The 20,602-nt window shown below is 38.8% G+C and overlaps 1 protein-coding gene across 2 annotated transcripts in view; it reads right to left on the bottom strand.

Moving 5' to 3' along the window:
- Positions 1-696: 696 nt before the first annotated feature.
- CFAP58 (cilia and flagella associated protein 58) overlaps positions 697-20,602 on the bottom strand; it is a 58,554-nt gene continuing 38,648 nt past the window's right edge. For both annotated transcript variants that reach the window (XM_065067084.1, XM_065067083.1), the window contains exons 16-18: positions 7,519-7,638; positions 5,914-6,047; positions 697-1,704 (exon numbers count right to left, since the gene is read on the bottom strand). In XM_065067084.1, the coding sequence (XP_064923156.1) occupies positions 1,584-1,704; positions 5,914-6,047; positions 7,519-7,638 (375 nt within the window). In that variant the 3' untranslated portion in view covers positions 697-1,583. The remainder of the gene's footprint in view (positions 1,705-5,913; positions 6,048-7,518; positions 7,639-20,602) is intronic.

Below are 20,602 nucleotides of genomic sequence, written 5' to 3' on the forward strand. Positions count from 1 at the left end.
CCGCTGGGTAAGTTAGGAGATACGCTGTGCAGTTCAGAGTGTAACAAAGAAGTTGCTTCTGCATCACAGTGTGATGGTATTCTGGGAGTCTAACTGTGCCTCTCATTCATGTGAATTAATAAATGTGACTTGGATGATTTATTTCAGTACAAATCACTTCCCACTCTCAGTAGGCAGAGCAGAGTCCAGCTCCAGGCTGGATACTCAGGACCTTAACAAACACCAGCTTTTAAAAGCTTCAGTAGAACCTACTTGGGATCCCATCAAACTCAAGTGCCCATGTCAGTTATTCTCAATTATTCTAACTATAAGGACATGTCAGGTAAATAAAAGACACGATTCAGACAGCATGACTGCCCTAAAATGATACCTTTAGCATAATACACTTGACAGAGAAAAAGCAATAATAGCTATTTTGGGAACAAAAGAAAAATACAATGGATCTGATGACTAAGTGTTCTGGTCCCCAGTGCAAAAGCAAAGTAGATCCCTGTCGTATTTAACTTGATTCCTTTGAATTAAACACTTCCATTAAAAGTTTCCCACAGTAGCTTTAATATTTAATTATGTATTCCACCAAAGGAAAGAACAAAATCTTTGCAAAGGGTTTTTTAGCGCATGTGAAATATTTATCAGCATATCTCTTTGGACAAGTATTTTTATCCCCCAGGCTGGGAAAAATCTTCCGTGTACAAATCAGTTTCAAAACATTTTATTTTACAGCTTGAAAGTTTTCTATACTTCAGCACCTCATGCCGTGACTTTGTTATTTCACTTGTTAATGAATGGTAATTAAATCTCTTTTGGCTGAAAAGGTTGGAGGGCTCCTGCTGCATTACAAAAACAATTTCTGAAAGTTACAAAAATGCCCAAGTGTCTAGAAATTAAAGAGCAAAGTTTGCCACATTTTGAAGCCAAGTTTAAATCACTTGGAAGAATTTGTGTGGGAGAACAGCATGTCCCAGTCAGTGTGTACAGTCTCCCCTGTTGAACAGACATAATTATGTCACTTTCTGTTTACCAGAGTAAACAGAATCACATTCTTGATAATGTACATTGTGGTCACAGACTTCCTTGATCTTACTAACAACTGTAGCAAACACTGCATAAGCCCTATTATATACTACCTGCAAAAAAAACTGCTACATGTATACTTCCAAGTAAAGGCTTGTTAATTTTGCATTTCCTCAGTAAGGCTTGAAACAGCAGCCTAGTCATTTTTTTCTGTTTTCTCATTTTTTTCAGATGCTTTGAGTCAGAGGATAAATGGAATGAGTGCTTACAACAGAGGTAAAGAGAAAGTTACATATTAGGGCATTTTGTGGTGTTACAGCACTAAATAGAGACACAGTATTGAAGAAGAAATATCTGCATGGTCTCCACTATTCAGTGCATCGTATGGGCAGATTGGGTCCATAGTTTGTAAGCCAAAACTACTATAAAATGTCTCTTCCTGATAGCAACAGAGTGATTTCAGGGGGCAAGTTGATACTGAATTTCTTTTTAAATTACGTTTTCTCAAACAATTCATCACAAATAGAGTTCAGCAAGAAACTGGGAATAGGAATGTGATGAGTCCATTCCTAAGCCGTAACTTTGGGAAGGGGACTGCTGAGAGCAAAGCCCCCTCCCGTGAAGCGAGGAACATCGGACTTGGGGCGTGGAAACTCAGGCTCCATGTCAATCAAGGATCGTTCCTTCTCCCTTTGAATAGAAACAAAGAAAAGGAAAATATATATTTCATTTTGTAGTCCAGAGATGTTTACAAACTAAGGAAATCTGTGTCCTCCAAAGTTTCTTTGATGCAACTACGTATCAAGAGATCATTAAAAAAACGTTGATTAAAGCCTGTTAGGCTAAACCGCCAAAACTAGGTGTTTGTTTGGATCTAATTACAAGCCTACTGATGGGTTTTGGAGTTATTAAAAACTAGAAATAAATGAGCTGTCTTTGTGCTACTCCCCAAAATGGTCAGAGAACCTCATTAGAGAAAGTTTGTACATGAGCTCCATGACTTCAGATTTCTAATCACCATCCCATTCTAGCAAGTACATGCCTGTTTTCAAACAAGCAGCTACATTCATCAAAGGCGCAATAGGGAGATATTTTTTTCTTTGTTGAATTTTAATGAATAAACAGTGTTATGTGTCATCACATTCTAACAAAGTTCTAGTGATAATTACCCTGCTTGTGACTTTTGCAGAAAACTAACAGAGTGCTGTGGGTGCCCTGGCAGCCCCAGGAGGTTGCTCCATCTGAGGAGCCAGGGGGGCTTGAATTTGATGGCCTTAAGATGAGGGAACAAGGGTTAGCTGGTTCCACTCTTATGAGGTTGGGGAAGTAAGCACAGCAGAACAGTATTTCAGACAGAAGAGCAGTATTTCAAACTCACTGTGATATACCTGGATGTTTCCAAGAAAAGTCCTGAGATATTTAAAAATCAACCAAGTGGAGCTTTATGCAGCACTCGCTTATTGTAACAGCAGAGGTCTCAATGCTTTACAAACAAGGTCAGTGCCATTATTGTTGTTTTATAGTAATTGAGATGGCGACACAAACATGAGTGCAACCAGGCTTTCGCAAAACCCAGCTTTTTCACATTAGCAACCTTTCTTGGTCCACAGCGAGGGAAAATAAAACATTTGCTGGAATTAATTCTTTTCTCTTGGTCCCTAAATATCTGTTGGGGGAGAAGGAAGTTCAGAGAAACCCTGTAGGATGACTAGTTATACTTCCTTTTCCAAATTTAATCCATATGGAGGAGGGAGAATAGGCAAAAGATGGCACAGACGAACTTAAGCATGAAAAACATTTATAAATGTTTTTAATCATATCAGTGTAACACTAATGGATGTGCCAGCTGACAGCACTAAAACTAACATGCTATATTTAGATGGCTCGTCCTATCTCACTATCGGGCTTCCAAATTTGGGGAAAGAAAATGGCCCAGAGTCTCTGCTCGTTTTTTCTTCACGCTCCCACGGAGACATCCAACAGATGTGCTCATCAGTATGGAAAATTCTATGCAGCTGAATACTGTAATATATTATGCAGAATTAATGTGCAAGGAACCACTGCAAAAGCTCCCAGTTACTACTGACATCCCTCAGTGCAGTTATTTACATATATAGGACTGCAGGATCAAGTCTCTGGTGTGGATTTAAGCTTCACATTTTGTCACTCATCCTTATCAAGATCAAACTGGAACTCTCTTGCTAGAAGCAACTAGGAAAAGTAGTGAAGTGGAAAAGGTGCAAGAAGCAGAAGGAGTGAATGGGAAGAGTAAGAAAAAGAAAGCCTGGGACATCTGGGAAAGACAACACTCAGATTCTAAGAGAAGGAAGAGGATTTCAAATTCACAACCAAAATCTTAAACATTGGATTTTTGGCTTAAACACAAAACAAAGCTGAATTCCTGTTGTCACTCATTATATTTGTTCATCGTCCCATGGAAAGCTTCATCAGTTCAGTATCAAGACTTTCAATCACAAATCAGAATTGTCTTATGCAAATCCATAACAGCTTTAGATGATACCTTTGTGTGAGGTTATCTGACAGTACGAATTCACTTTCATACCAGGGTAGTCAATAATTCTATTGATGCTATTGTCCTGACAGGATCCTCTTTTTATTAGCAAAACCACCCACATTTATTTCAGACATGATGTTAACATTAGCCAGCATGATAGAGACCAAATCAGTGATTTTTTTGTCAGCTGGGCTTTAGAGCAACCTGAGATTGTACTCATTAAATGCCCTGGCTCTTTGGCCAGCAGCTACATAGCAGGCAGTGCCTGTCCTGCCCAGTCTGAGTGTGGAATGGCTGCATGTCATGGGTGAAGGACTCCTTGGGGAAGGATCTGGCTGCACAACAGGTTCTCCCTATTGTAGAAAGCAAAAGACATTTCATGCACAATTTGCAGTTTGGAAAAGGAAGGCTGCCCAACAAGGTTGTTTCCTTTGCACAGCTGCTGAGCAATGCAAAGCACAACCTAGAGATTACAGAAGCTGCAGTTATTCAGGACCGATATAGCCAGTTATGCTTTGGGGTGTGCATATCCTTCAAAGCAGGATGGGGTCCAACAGGTTTGACTGGGAACAGAATGATGAAGGACAGGGGAGAGCAAAGCCCAGTGCCCGGCTCAGCTGCCCAAGAGACAGAGAGGTGTAAGCCAGGGCTGCCGGCACAGTGCTGGTAGCTTCTGAGCCTGAGGTAAGAGAAAAGAGATGCGATCATCCTGCAGAAGCACCACTAAAAGCATGTGAATGTACTTCCAAAACACAGATGTTGCAAAGACACCATGCTCATCAGACTACAGTCATCCCTGCACACACAAACAAGCTGCAATAATGTCAGATATCTGTCCTGAACCTCTAAACAGTGCAATGAGTCCAGCACTAATTGCCCTACACCACAAAATTCCATTCACTGTGTATGATTAACAGACCCAAGTTCAGTCACCATCACCTCGTACAATATTTTCTGTTTACTTGAAAGCATTTATGCCCCTAACAAGTTGGATTTTTTCAGTAGTTATAAAAGGAATTAATTCTAGGTATGAAATAACAAAACATGGGTGAATTCCTTCTCATCTGATAATCAGAAAGAAATATGATGCCAGGGTCCAAAATGGAAGCATTAAAACTATTGTGAAGAGGATACTTAGCTGCTGGAAATGAATTATCAGGCATTATGGTAGCCTCACATATTGATTCTAAAGCTCCAGGAAGGCCATTAGCACCGCACAATTGTTGCTAATTCCAAACATTAAGGTAACATTGTGCAATTTACAGATAGACAGAAGTCACTGTTTATCACTGACTATTTTGCTAATTTAGTCATCAAAACTGTTTGCTAGCTGAAATATGATTAAGGGAGAAATAGATACAGGCAGCTTTTCAACTACTGTGTGAAGATGGGACAGGCCAAGGATGGAAAGGGGTGAAAAGACAAAAGGCATACACTGAAAGACTTGTAACAAGTCATGCCATCTGACAGCAGAAACCTAAGAAACTTCTCTTTAAAAGGAGAGCCCAATAACTCCATTTTCAGAAGTGACTAGTAGTTTTGGTGTCCCAGCTTGGAGATTCATTATCAGAATAGCCTCATCTCTCAGCCTCTGCAAATTAGATCATTTTAATGGGCCAGAAATTGGGCAACTAAAATCTTAGTCATTTTCTTTTAGTCAAGAGGAGCAGTTGTGGACTGAGAGTACCAGGGATGTGTCATCAAACTGCTGCTGGTTAAAGAAAGACAACTACCTACAGGACAGTTCTTAGGCTCTACCCTCAAAGGGTATCTGACAAATATCTGACAGATATCTGACAAAGCCAGACTCTGAGCATTGCTCACTTTCCTCCATCTGGATGTAGAAATGGAACAAGAACCTCTTCTCTGTAACCATCAGCAATGATATCTGCTGCCAGAAGGGGATAGTCATCAGTCACAACTGCCACATTTGGGAAACAATAAAAACATTATTCTTAGACCAGGATTATGTAATTACCACCCGAAGAACGGTTGTCCCCCATATCAGAAGCTGTTTAATTATAGATTGTAAAATGCATTGAGATCCTCATAATGCTTGAGGATCTCTCATTCAACATAAGAGACCAGACACTAATCTGTGTCCTCTGGGCACCGTCTCATTGGTATGAATAATTTAACTGGACTGCAGAACATGTCAGCAGCATCTCTGCTGGATGTTCTTGTCCTAGCCATAGATCATGGTAAATCTAGACCAGAGACCAGACTGAAGTAATAGGAAGGATAACATTCAGGAAAATTAGGCAACAATATTATATCACCTCAGTCAAATTTGACCACATTCTGATCAAAAGGCTGAAGCAGGGTCTAAAAAAAACCTAGTTTATGCAGAAAGTTGTGTAGTCAAAACTGTTATTTTCCCATACCTGGCCTGTTGTTCCTTGCGTTTCTGAGCCAGGTATTTCTTTTTCACATTCATAAGTTCGTTGGCAAGTCTTTCAATTTCATGTTTGTATTCTTGGCTCTGTGATTCATACATATTCAATTCTGAAGACAAAACCTAACAAACAGAAGGCAAAAAGCAGAAACAGGAGATGTTAGTTTCACTTACACATACGTTAGTACTTTTACAAGCACTTTCCTGTCACATTTGACGATGTAAGACATCACTGTTTTCCATCACACCTCATTTTCTATCATGATGTTTCATTTGATCACCTGTGCTCAACTAAGGACAATTTACAAAATTAAAGCTATGCCACTGGACCACAATAAAATATGTAAAATATGCCCCAAGCATTACGGGAATGGTATTGATACATACATTAGCTCTTAATGTTCTGGGACACAAATCTGAGTGAAAATCCAAAACCAAGGTCTTAAAAATAATAAAGCAGGGATTTATTTAATAATAATGGATTTTATTCACAGGGATCCACTTTGTCACATGAAGTAATTAAATCCATACAGGCAAAGTAGTAGTAGGCAGCATAAATATGAATACAATGCTGCTTTTATGTGAATCACTAAGTGTTTTTTAAAAAGTAGGAGCATGCATACTGTGTTTTCCTTCTTTAAGAAGGAGAATTGCTTGACCTGGCACCACAAAATGGCATGCAAGCCAGTATGCAACAGCATACTGTGCCTGAAATACACAGCAGCAATTGACTGCATTAAGGACAAATGGGAACCTTATGGAAAACTTCAAATTATGTTCAGTTTATCTAGACTTTGGCTTCTATTTTACATTTTCTACATTGTTTTTCTTCTCCCTGGAAAGCTAAGATTTGCATAACAGCCTCTTTGTTTCCCAAGGGCCCATCTGCTCCTACTTTTTTTTCCTCATGGTTAGTATAGACGTGATTACGATGCAGTGAACAGGAGATGATGACTTCAACAGAGAGAGGAGCGCTAGAAGTAGATGAACTCCTGGGGAGACTGATCTTTCATGCAGGCAAGAACAAGGGAAGAGCATCTTATTCAATCAAAGAATCATTTTTAATATCATGCTTTCAAAGTTTCCTACAAGATTCCTTCAGAACCAGGAAATCCTCCCTTCTAGTGACAAAGGGTTAGGACAGGTTACTTTTGTAATCTCTGTAAAAGTTGCAAGTCTAATACACATGTATGCATTGCAAGAGAAATAGCAAGAATTTAAGGCTGGATTCTCAATATATTCCCACTAGTTAAGAAGAAAATGTTTATCAAAGCTCTTAACAGTTCAAGAAAAGGGAAGGAGAATGAGCTTAATGGAAAACTGATGGTGTCCTGGAATGCCCATGCCCAAGAAGCATTTACAGCATTGTGCTGCACACTCATATTCTAATAAGACTTTTCCTCTATTTTAATGAAACAAACCAGCAAAATGTGAAAATAGGCTCTACTACTATTGGTTCTCCCTTGGGGAGATGTAGTATTAATCTTATTTTCCTGATCTAACATCATCTTGAAACCTCCCTCCCCAGGATCACTGGCGAAGTCATTCTGTAATACTGGCAGCCCCTCAGCCAGAGGTAAAGGGCATCTCTTACTTTCAGCTGTTTAGTCTTCTCTCGAAGAGCGCGCCGGTAGAGCTGCAACTGTTCTGCGGCTTCAGGCCCAGGCTGCCGGGCCAAGACGTGCTTCAGTTCCACATACAGTTTCTCCTTTTCCTAAGAAAAATACAGGAGGAAGAACCGTTATAAAACTAAAATAGCAGCAGCCCAACCTGTGATGAAATCAACCTCACTGAAAAACGCAACTCAGTCAGGGAGGTATTTGCAGAAACAAATCTGGCTGTATGTCAGTCTTCCCTCACTAGCCATAAGGTATTTAAAGTTGTTGTGATAGCAGTGGGAGAGCTCATTAAGAGAAACATCCAGGTACTTCAAACCACGAATGAAATACTCTTAAACGCTGCCATCAAGTGAGCATGCTCTACCATTGGGAACACAAAACAGCCACTGGAAAAGTATCCAGGGGTGGGAGATTAATTACTAGCAACCGTGCTTATTGCAATCTTTCTTCTTATGAGCCACATTGCCTTACATTAAGGATCACAGCTTCAGCCAACAGCATTTGAGCAGGCTATAGAAATGTCAGGGAAGATCTGTACAAACTAGTAACTTCTTCCAAAGAAAATCCTTCAAAGCACATGTACGTGTGCACAAACACACATAAAACCTTTCAGTTTAACTGCAGGGGCACTGGGAAATGGAAGAAGGGTATAAACAGCAACAACTCTGACTAGCACAATTACTACCAAGTAATTTCTCTTTTCCATGTGTCTCCCCTTCATATTGAAACTGTATATTTGTGGGACTTGGACATAGCCATGCCCAAGCAGAAACCACACCATGGACCCACTTACAGCCTTCTGTACTGAAAGCCAGCCTCAGAAGAGGCTGCTTATTTTGAAGATGTAAATTCTACGTGTCAAGTCTTCAAGAGTGTAAGGATTCAAGAGTTTTTAGACCTCAGCATTTTCTGAAAGCCATGCACTATAATGGTCACAAGTCTGGACCCAAAAGTGGAAGCACTTCAAATCATAAATCACTTCAGTAAACATTGCCCTTAAACTCTGAATATTACTGAAGAAGAGTTCCTTATAAATGAAGTTGTTCACAGCTTATCTCTGGAAAATTAAAACCTCCTGAGACTCAGACAGAAGTTTGCATAGCGGCAAAACTTAAATTGAGAATACATTCTCAGCAGAGAGTTGTAACGTCACTACAAGTGGTTTCCACTACCACCTTTTCTTCCTGAGAAGTAAGAATTCACTGCATGTTAAAAACAACAGCAAAAGAAAAATCTGCCTTGTCAAAACCTGGTCAGTCAGTATTAACATTCCACCCCTAAATGTATCACAGATTTGTATTTTGGAGGAGTGTAACGGTAATTTGGACAAATATGGAGCAGTGATGGATTGAAGGTCTTATATGCAATTGTTTTCCAATTTATTTCCCTCCTAACTCGCTACAAGGGCCAACCAAGCTTTTCAAACATTGTGCAATGGTGTGTATAATAACCCCATTTAGAGACAAAGCGTGCAATTCTATTATAAGGAGAATCTATCTTATGCAACAGAGACTCGTTAGCTGTCCGATGTATATTGTCTCCATAATCCAACAGAGGCAGAACCAGCTGTCTTGTAATGCTTATCCTATCCTTCCTTGCTCTGCACTGTCCATCTCTTTTACATCTAGTCAATTAATTTGTCACTGGTTTAGAAGCACCATATGTCAGCAAAATGTTAAAAGAAAACCCTGGATACTTCTTTCCTCATCAGCAAAAGTTGATATTAACGGGTTGGCATTTTGACAATTTCTGACATGTTACCCCAGGATTAAAACAAACAAACAAACAAAATTAACTTAAAATAATTTTAAAACAGCAACTACCAGAATAAATCTATCAGTCACAAGGTAGGTGTGATACTACCACCAAAGATGCATTACTTACAGCAGGTATTTTTATCTCTACACATAAGAAATCAGGAATGCCCAGTAAAAAAAAAACAGCTCAAAATAATAAAGATAAATTTTGGCTTCTATAGTACTCTAGCTATATTAAAAGGACAGAGAAGCTGTGCAATGTGTATTCCATGCAGTTATCTTACAAACAGGCAGCTATCAGACACAGCATACAACATGGAGAAAGACCTGTAGGGTTGTCTGATGTGTGAGTTGTGTTCAAAGTAGCTTTCAGTTGTAGTGTATAAATTAAAACCTCCATAAGATGGATCTATGTTGCTTTTTTGTTTTGGAAACAAGTAGAATGCACACACATTACTTAAAATGTCTGAGAACCCAATGGGGCCAGATAGTGAAAAGGTATCATTACACTGACAGGATAATCATAATTCAACAATGATGATCAGTGACGTAGCAGTAACTAAAAACAAGAGGGTAAGCTGATCTGTTTGGTGTCTACTGGAAGTCAGTTAATGCTATTTTGTCCGAAGCAGAAGTCAGTAAACTCCATTTATTTCTGTTGGTGGCTGTGCAAATGATATTGGAGATAAAGCTACATGAAATCCTACACCCATTGGGCACGAATAAGTCAATCCGTTCTAGCATGTGTGTCAACCAGCTTCACTGGTTTATGGCATAAACTAAGCCAAGTTTATGCCATGGTGGAGAGATGACGGCACATTTATTTTGCTTATGTAGGGCACACTTGGAGACTCAGATTGAGGGTTACAGTCAAATTTCAGGCATTCCAAAGAGAATTTCAGCTCCTCTGTGAATATCTGCTGTAAAAATTATGTAAATAAAACTCCACATTATTCTTAGAACAGCCCTTCATGTCTTAGATTTGTTTTGCACCAGAGCTCTGAGGAGCCCACACATCTGCCTTTAGGCTCAGCCATGACAATATCTTTCTGCATCCCTAAGTCTCTCGCCTGTTAATTCAAAGAGGGGAACTGTTCCTTTCCCTTGAATTTACCTAGCTGCTGTCTCAGCCAGAATCTGGAGTTCTCCCGGCCTGCTTGCTCTACAGAAAACTGAGAAAAAATCATTTTCTTCTGCAGTGGACTGGCAGGTGTTTGGCAAATTTCAATTGATTGTTCAGGATTCAGTGGTCATGAGTTTCTTTGGCCTACAGTAAGAACAATCACTTTTGCCAACACAATCCTACTTGAAAAGAAGCTGTTGCTGCTGACCAGCACAGGACAATTTGTCCATTGTTCCCTGCCAGAGGGATCATCAGCCCCATCAGACACACCTCAAAATGACACCAAGGCACTTCACTGCTTTGACAAGGAGTGGGAGGCAGTCAGCAATGCTGGGATAGACAAATGCACCAGGTATTAGCTCTAAAGATAAGACTCCATTTTATATCATCTTCCCCCTTACCATGACAGTAGGAAATTCCTGAAATGACCTATCTTGTTAGTTAGCCCAGGGTATTGTTCTGAGCCAGAGACGATGGATGACTGTAGATTTAATGAAGATGTATTCAGAGCAGAAACAGGCCATGAAGTCCCAGCTTCCTCATTTTTATCAGCTTGTCTTTCCAAGTAGATAAGTCAACAAATTTACCTGTCAGAGCAGCACATCAACAGTTTTCTCCACCAGACTTGCAAAAATCTTATTGTGCACCAAAAGCTTTTTATCACACAAATTATTAAAAAAATCCCACACCTTTTCACTCTAAGTTTCACTTATGTTAGCTTCTGTCTCCACTAATTCTTTAGCAAGAAAAAAAAAACACAAGATAAAGACATAGAGCAAAAGTGTGCAATGTAGTGTACAGTGGCAAACCTCAAAACAGTTAACTTAGCTAAAAATCCGTATTTTAATTGGCAAGGTGGAGAAAGCAACACAGTAACTCTGTAAGCACACTACAGTTCCTCATGGCTTTGGTGAGGAAAACAAGTCAGTCAACGTGCCGCAGGGGGTTTCTTGTTTATTGGTATTATAAGCAAAATGTCAGCGCTATGCTGAACTCCAGAGCCATTTTGTTTATGATGCCATGCAGCAGCAGAGCATCCTTAAGGGGCTGTGATCCTTTTTCAGAAGTGTTAAAAAGGACACTGAAATCTGAATTAAATACACACATGGACATATACATGTAGTCACAGTCATTTTACCTGTATAAGCTGCACACTTATTTATGTCGATGTGTACACCTAATAGAGCAGCTGTTGGCTCAGGACATCTATGATGAAAAGTTTTATGACATGTAGAAAAAATTAGCATACAGTAACCTTCATGAATTTTATAACAACAGAAGAAAGTTGCCTCCAGCACTCTGAAATGTGCAGTATAAACTTTCTCAATAAACACTTTTCAAAAGCTCCTGCTCTTTCTTGTCTATTCCACATCCATCAGCAAACACCTTTGCAAGCATGCAGTTCCCTAAAACAGCTTGTATTTTCATCATCATCTAAACCCTCCTTTAACTGTTCAGTGGGAGATTTTTTTTATTGCACAAATGAATTCAGGTTTGAAACAGCACTGAAGTATTTTCACAATGTGGCATCAATAACACTGCATGAGATGCTTGAGGTTTTCATGTTTAAATGCTGTCACGAATTTGAAGGAAAGTCTGGGATCATTTCCCTGCCTTTGGTGAAATTCACACCATTCTAGATGGAGTTAAATTAAACCTGTCTTATGACTTACCCCTTCAGTTGATAATAATGCTTCTCAAGAGCAAATCTGTTTCCTTTGGCACAGAGCAGACTGCACCAAATTGACTGGCATTTTCAAAACAGCTTAATGAGAGAGGAAAAAAACACCTTGGAGCATCTTCTAAGGTCTTCACCCTTGACTCTTCTTTGTAACAGTAAAAGCTGAATGCTGCATTATTACCATCTTCCCAGAACAACAAAGCACAAACATTTCCAGCTAAAGTGCAATTGCAAGTTACTGTTTTTATTATTATTGTTAGGTACTGGTGCTATTGTATCTTTCTTAGAAAGTGTGTGGGAAAACAGAATTTTTTTTCCAATGGGCAAATAGGTTACATATCCTCCTCTCCTTTCAACTTCTGAACTCTGAGACATGGAGATAACAATCTACCAGAAAAAAAAAAAAATGGCATGGCTGTCTCTTGCTGAAATAACAGCTGCAATTACCTTTTTACTATTGGCATTCCACAAGAGTTTATAAAATCATTAATCAGAGTAGCTCATCTAATCACAGTGTTTACACTTTACATTGCAGAAGGTGATCAACTAATTATCCCCTGTTCTTCTATATGTGTGAACAGGAACATACATGCACATATATACACAGACAAGCAAGCTATTCCTTGAAGGTGAGAATTACCCTTGACACGGCATGGATTGATGTAAATATTCCAGCTATTTCCACAGTGCCTGCAGCTTGACAGTTGGACTGAAGAGAGCTCTAAACAAACCTTTGTTTCACATTCTAGTAGCAGCTTGTCTTGAAGTGTTCTGGAGGAGATTCAGGGGTTGATACAAATCTTATCAACAAGGAATCTAAATATTTTAAGTGAATAAGACTGTAAAGCAAACAATGGGGAATCTTCTACTGGCTGATAATTATTATATACAGGATTTCAAGCAAAAATAATTCTCTTCTTCAAATGTAGACTATTTGAGTTAAAACCTCTATTTTAATTCTGTGTAACAGCATGTATTTTAGCCATTCAACAGCTATTTAGATTTTAAAATATCAGATGAATCAAAGGAGAATTATCACAGCTCTGCTGTTAATGATTAGTTATTCCTGCAGGTGGAGGTTTGGGATGGGCATTCCCAGCAGACCCAGCTTCTGCTCTCACTTCCAACTGATCTGACAGACGACCTCGAAGGGTCAGAGAAACTGCAGAGCTGCTTCTAGAAATACCTGTCTGTAAGACAGGCACCCACATCTCTTTAATCACCTGCTTGACTTAGATCCTCAGATTTCCCTGAAAGATGAGAGCACTTAGCTTCAAGTCCTTTGGTGTTCTGGAATCGCTACCTCTGAACAGCCGTTTTAAAGTCAAGCCCCCACTTAAACCTACAAATACCTGTCTAACAAGGCAGCAAAGCCTACATACATCTTTCTGACAGCATAGCAGAGTTTCCCTGCATACGCCAATTACCTCAGGGAAGAAAGAGTGGTCTCCTGTTACACTTTGGAACCTATTAAGAAATAACAGTGCATCTAAGAAACACACACAGCAATTCTGAAATCATTAATGTTTTAATATATGGCTTCCTTCAGACTCACTGTAATTAGAGCTGACTGTCTGCTATCCTTCGAGGAGCTCTGTTTCAGGTCCCTCTGCCTGCTGCTTAAAATTCAAAGAAACAGAAATAGGACTAGAGGAAGGGGAAAGAGAGCAAATCCTAATGTTCAAGTAAAAGCAACTGCTGTGCCCAAATGTGCCACCCCCTGTTTAAGATCACAGCTATATCTAGGAAGACAGGCACAGGAGTGCTTGAGCTCTGAGGATGTGGAGCTACTGGCTGACCTGATCACTCTACATGGCAGAGTGTCCCTACATGGGATTCCTGGCTCCTGTGTGCTCATCAGCTCATGTCTGGCTGTCTCAGAGTGAAGAATGAGGGACGGGGTCCTTTCTACACCTGTTTGTATGTGTCCAATTTTAAGGTATCTTCAAAAAAAAAAGGCCACACACTACTAGAGTGACTCTAACTGCCCCAGAACAGCCTTCGTGCTGCTGCATCTTTCTGCACGTTTTGTCTCAACAACAGCACCATTGCACCATTCACACTTGTATAAGAATGAAAACAAGTGATCTGAAACACATGAAATCTAGTCTGTCCCTGTGGAATGTCTTTTTTTGTTGTTGTTGGGATTTGATGATGTTGTTGTTGTTGCAACTATCATACAAAGCAATAATCCATCACTGAAATAAAAATCCATCACTGAGTGGGATGCTGTAGATTGTCTATACCTTGCTGCTGAGGGAGGAGCAGAATACCCTTGCCTCAATGGAAGAATGCTTGCCAAAGGGTACACCTGAATAATAAAGATTTGCATCTGGCTCTGGGCCACACTATATAATATGGGCTTGTGAATCTATTGCTATGCTGCTGTTGCTCTCCTCCAGTATTTTAACTTCTCTAGCAGCTTCTGGATGGCCGACAGTCAGTATCGGATTGCTAACAGCACTGCAAAGCTTGTGCATTGCAATGTATTCAGTCAGCACAGCGAGCCATTTACTTTCCCTTAACAAGATAACTGGTTGATTAATATACTTTACCCTGGGGTGCGCAGCAGATTTATTTCCTTCCCAGATACATGCTGAATACAGGAATGAGAAGTAAACAAGTTTCTTTTCATTTATTTGTTATTTACTGGAACAACTCCTGAACTTTTCACTCAAGCTTTATTTTAGCTAACTATCACTGAAGCTAATGGCAATGTTGACTAAGAAAGAACTTTAGGAAGGGGTCATTTCACAAAATATGTTAAGTCTATTGACAGACAGTATCCATGCTCAGGGTTTCTGGGTTCAAATCACATGTAACACATTTGAATAAAATATTTCAGTGATCGTTGTTTCTGCTTTTCTGATGCAGATTACAGATAACAGTGATGTTCCTTGGGTGCTTATATGGTGTTCTCCTTTCAACATCCAAATACTGTTGAAGCTTTAATGTACTTATGCCAAAGTACTGCTTTCAGCCAGGGCAGTGACGGTCTTCTCATGCTACAAAAGCATCTGGACCGAAAGAGTTGCTACATGAATTGATAAAATTCACTAAAACTCCTGGAAAATACACAGAAATGAAATTAAACCTCCTAAGCACCCTGGACCACCATGCTGAGTTAGACAATACATCTGTTCCTTGCTCTTCAGGAACACCAGGGCTGAACTACAGCAGCAGGTTAGAAGTGTGGGAGAAAAGACACAACTGCAAGCCACCATATACTTCAAGCCAACAATCTCTCTCATGCATGCTAAAATTAATGGACTGGGAGTACATGTGTTAGAATGCAGGAAACAAATCTGTACTTGACATTCATCTATCAAGGGGTTTATTTGTTTAATTAAATCAATCTTGCATGATGTGGCATCTGATGACCCACTAGAGTTCTCTTTCAAGCTTTAACTCAAGTAAATATATCAATTCTCCTAAAAAATATTTTTTAAAGGATATGCATTCATGTACATTTGCCAACTCTAAGCCCTAAGTGATTTTTACTCCACCTGTAACTTCCTCATCTTTGTAAACTGCACCCAAGTATTTCTGACTAAAACACTATTAGAACAGCTAAAAATAGTGCAGATCCCCAGAAGTTATTTTGATCTGTTTTCTACTAATCTCTCAAATAAATTTATACTTTGCTTGTGTCCAAAACCACTCATCATGGGAAATCTCTTGTTTATGAGGGCAATGTAGTTCCACAAAGATTCAGTAAAAACTAAACTCTTCCACTAAGAGAATTCTTCACCAAAAATGTTTCGTTTGATCACTAAGTAATCCGCTTTCTTAGTATCATAAATGTATGCTCTATTTTTACTGGAAAATTATTTTCTTATTCTAAAGAGCACCTGATTATCTTCACCTGATGAAATTAAAGTGATCAGCACCTTTTCTGTCTGTTTTTTCAAAACCCTGTTTAAACAGACTCTGAACAAAAAACAAACAAAGAAACAAACAAACAAGAGGCTATTTTCCTGGGAAGACTTTATGCTCTTCTATTTCAATTGCAACATATGTAGGAAGAGGGGAAGAATGTAAATGTCAGTGTGCTTTTAAGAGCAGTTTATCATGCTGTAAGTTTCTATAGCATAGAACATCTTCTAATTGTAGACGGACTGAGATTAGAAGAGCTAAAATAAACTAATGTACCAAGAAGCATATTAAAAATATGCAGAAATGGATATCATCTCCTTTCTCAGGATAAATAGGGAAAGAATTCTTAAGGCTTATATAAAACTTGCAGGTAGATATCTAAACCCTCAATAGACCTTCACAGGTGGCTCATCTTTCCTGTTTATGAGATGTGGTTACTTATTACATCATCACAGGATTGCATACAAGCCCAGGTAAGTTGCACCAAGAGTTAACACCATGATTTTACAATTTGCTCAGTGTGAGTGGTTCTACCCTACTCATAGAACCCTACTGGATACACAATCAGACTTAAATATATATATATATATATATATATATATACATATATAAAATTAATTGGAAAAATAACATCAGTGACAGAACAAAAGGCACTAGAGAAATTCTAACTGTATGGAGAAATCATCATGCCAGGCATAGAACCACTAAAGGACACTAATCCTTCAACTTAACACCAATATTAAAATACAAAACATTTCCAGTAACAGTTAAATTTAAAAGCCCCAATCAAAGCTTTAGTTCAGCAATGAACATTTCAAGCACAACAAAAGGAAAATAAAAGGATGGTACAAGAAGGAAAGAACCTGAAAAAGTAGTCCTGAAGGATGACTCTGTGCATTAGGTACTGCATTGGAGACTCCAGTCAAATCAGATTCAAGGCACTGGACCAAAATTAATTTCATGGCACTAAGTCAGTACACTGTTGTGCATCAAAATATTGCACTGATAATTTAATAGTTTTTGTTCATCACTAGTTAGAACTGGCTTACATTCAGGAGTTCATGGGAATACGTTATTGTTTTCATTTGAAAAAATAATAGAGATTCTCTTCAGAATCCAATTCTAAATTAAGACAACTGTTAGACTGTGCCTTGACACACCAGTGCCTAATTCTGCACAGCGCTGGTGTAGTAAACCTTTTCTTTAATGATTCATGCCCAGATGAAAGCCAAAAGGTAAACGTTGGGCCTGAGTCCTTACTGTATTTCTCATTTCTATATTCCAATATAAATCCCTTTCAATTCAGGCCACCAACTTAAAACCCAAGTCATAAACTCAAATTCTACTCTTCACTAGACACTGTTTTCTCTCTCTAATCTTCCTTGAGATATATAACAACACTTAGGTTTTTGTAAGGATAGAAAAGCATTTTTCTGCTCTTTATCCCATGTCAGGAACCTTTTGATGGAATGGTCAGAAGTTTTGTCACTTTAGCTTTCTCAGTCAGTGGTGCAATTTCTTTGAGCTGACATGGCTATGCCAGCTACTGGCTCTGCAATTAGACACAATTATACTGGCAAGAAAATCTTCTGCCATTCAAGAGCTGGTATAAGCTAAACCAGAGAAGGAACTTTTTATGCCAGTAGGAATGGTACTTTTAAGCATAGAAAAAGCCTAAAGCTCAATATACTCACCCCTTTAATTGCGGGCTAAGAGAACCGCCAGCTTCAGCCACAAGATAGGACATTAATCCAGTGCTTCCAGAGGAAATCAAATCCTCCAGGAAACAGAGACAGAAAAGAGCCAAGTCTTAGTGAAGTGTAAAAAGCCAGAAAGAAAATTTCCCTTTTCATTTTTGGATGGAAAAATCCCTTCAAAAGACTGACTCTATATATAAATGATAAAGGAGAAGTAAAGAAAGGATTGTATTTTGCAGTGGATTTTGCAGTTCACCTGTAAGTTTCAGCGCACACAAAGCACTCTCCCAAACTACCTCTGCTAAAATCTCTCTAAAGGCAAGATGACAGAGAAACAATAATGGGCAGGTCAAAAGAGACTCTTACGGATTCTACAGTCATTAGTTTCCTGAAGTGAATTTCAGTTATTTTTATGAAAATAGACAATTCTGCTACAAAAAAAAAAAAATCCCCAACTCAGACTATCTACTCTACATGTAACATGTAAGTTATACTCTCAAATCCAAGTAGAATCTATACTCAGAACAGAAAATACATATATTGCAAATTTGAGAGGGTAAATCTCAGCCATTTTGAAGATATGCAGGTAATACCTAAAATAAAAGCAAACTAGGCCTTAAAAATACCAAAACAAAGACAGGTAGCAGGAGCGTATTCTCTTCTTTTCCCTAGAAGGCTGTCCAATGAGAAAATCTCTTACGCAGCATTTGAGCACAGTTTTCAGTACTATGTGCTGTATAACAGAAGCTACATGAGCGCTGTGAGAGCAATGAAGAACATAGCAGAAGCGTGCTGCATGAAACTGCAAAGCTATGGAAGGAAACTGTTTTCTGAAGGACCAGGCTCCCATGCACTGGGTTGGAAAAAAAGATAGAAGATGGAAAAAATAGTATTTTATGTAATAAATGGGCAGGAAAAAAAATGTATAACAAATACATGGAAGCAAATGCCAAAACTCCTCCATTAGCTGAAAGAAAACTTTGATTTCAGTAGTTGCCAGCCTGCATAAAAACACATGGTAACACACTGTTCTAAAGCAGGTTTCTTTATGAAACTATAGTACCATCTCTGAGAAACAAAGAAGGTTGTGTATATGTTCAGACACCATAGCAACAAGAACCTAAAATTGGATAGAACAGCTCTACTACTAAGTTAGTACAAATGAAATAAAACATCTGCCTATTTTGAATGTTCAGCTAGCTATTGTTACTACTGAATTGCGTCATGTCTCTAATATATTCATTCATGTACCACTATAAGAGTGGAAATGATTTTATTCCCTTTTTACTTGATGTGAGGCATGCAAAAGCTAAGTAACCTGTCCAAGGTCACAGAAAAAGTCCCTTTTGCTTTCTCCTCCTTGTATCTTACAATACCCAAAATGAAACTCCGCTGATTTATACTGGAGACAGCAGCATCCCCTCTGCTCCTCCTACTCCCTGTCAGTGGGACCATCAGTTCCTTGGGGGGATTGAAACTTAGCTCAAAACTTGGCTCAACACAAGGACATGTGGGTGTTATCTGGCTGTAATCTCTGAGTCAGATATATGAGCTAATCATGCCTTTTGCCCTTTCACTCTTTGAAACTATGAGCTCAAGGTCTGAATAGCCTGGAAGCATCACATTCTGACTGCCCAGTCCTGGTCTTTGATTGCTGACAACTTAAAACAGTAATGATTAAAATATATATGAACAGAAGAACAATACTTTCACTACTACATGCAAGGCTTAAATGAGACACATTCATCTTTGCCTCCCTTCACAAATAATCTTGCTTGCACATCTCTCTTTTACATTTAGGAACAATCTTCTGAGATGACTGGCAACAGAGGTAAATGACATACAATGTGAATCTTCCCACTTATCCATTCCAAGGCATGCAGCTGAATAAAATTCCACTCAGTCAGACACAAAATCAAATTAGAGTAGCTCAGTCTGAAGAGAAAGAACTACATTTGAAAAAATAAAGCAGTGCATAATTCACTTTTAATGCGGTAAGTTCCTAAAACTACACTAATCATAATCCTAATGAGGTAACACATTGCACTGTGGGTTTACCACATCCCTGTGCAGTTTGCAGTAGAGCAACAAGAGCTTCAGTCGTATGAGGCATTTGCCCCCCGTGCAAAGTCAGCAAGTACTTTTTTTTGCAGTTGGGATTTGTTCAGCAGAGCACTTCTGTTTATTAATAATTATACCTTATGGCTATACAAGACATTTTGCTTGCACCACGTGTTCACAAAGACCTTCACCCATCATTGAAATCCTTTGGTTAACACGCAACACATTTTTCCACAAAGCCCCACAGTATTATGGTTTAGAAAAGAATGAAAAATGCTGTATCTTTCAACTGCACAAATCCAGAAGAAAGGTAATGACTCAAACATGGAAGCTGGCTAACCCTGAAGTAACATTTCCTATGTTTGGCAAATATACTATTGGATTTTTATTGACCATAAGTATTCAAGACCTTGGGTTTGGATCTGATTTTTAAGACAGCATTTTTCATCAGCACAGCAGCTCACAATTGTGAGAATGCCTAAGTTAGAGAATAAAGTATGACTGCCTGCTTTGCAGCTACTCTTCAAGTCTCAGGATGTCCACACTTCTTTGGTGTATGAGGGCTGATGGGTTATAAGCCAAGATTCTGCGGCTACAGAGCACAGATAAATCAGAAACAAGAAGAGAGTTTAGTAAGTTCTATAACATGGGACATCTTTCTATACCTTTATAATAGAGATCAACTCTGAAAAGTCATTCTAAAAAAGCAACATTCATCATGTTGCATATTCAATACCTCTCAGTAAATGTCTGATAAAAAAATGTGCCCTGCTGACAGGTTAAGAAAGATATTTTTGTATAGGATTTTAGAGTCAAGCTGTGTTCTTCCTGTACTGTCAGCAATCAGCTTCTTCTGTCTGAAAT

This window comes from Columba livia, chromosome 6 (genome assembly GCF_036013475.1).
Source record: "Columba livia isolate bColLiv1 breed racing homer chromosome 6, bColLiv1.pat.W.v2, whole genome shotgun sequence".
In the NCBI taxonomy this organism is placed as follows: Eukaryota; Metazoa; Chordata; class Aves; order Columbiformes; family Columbidae; genus Columba; species Columba livia.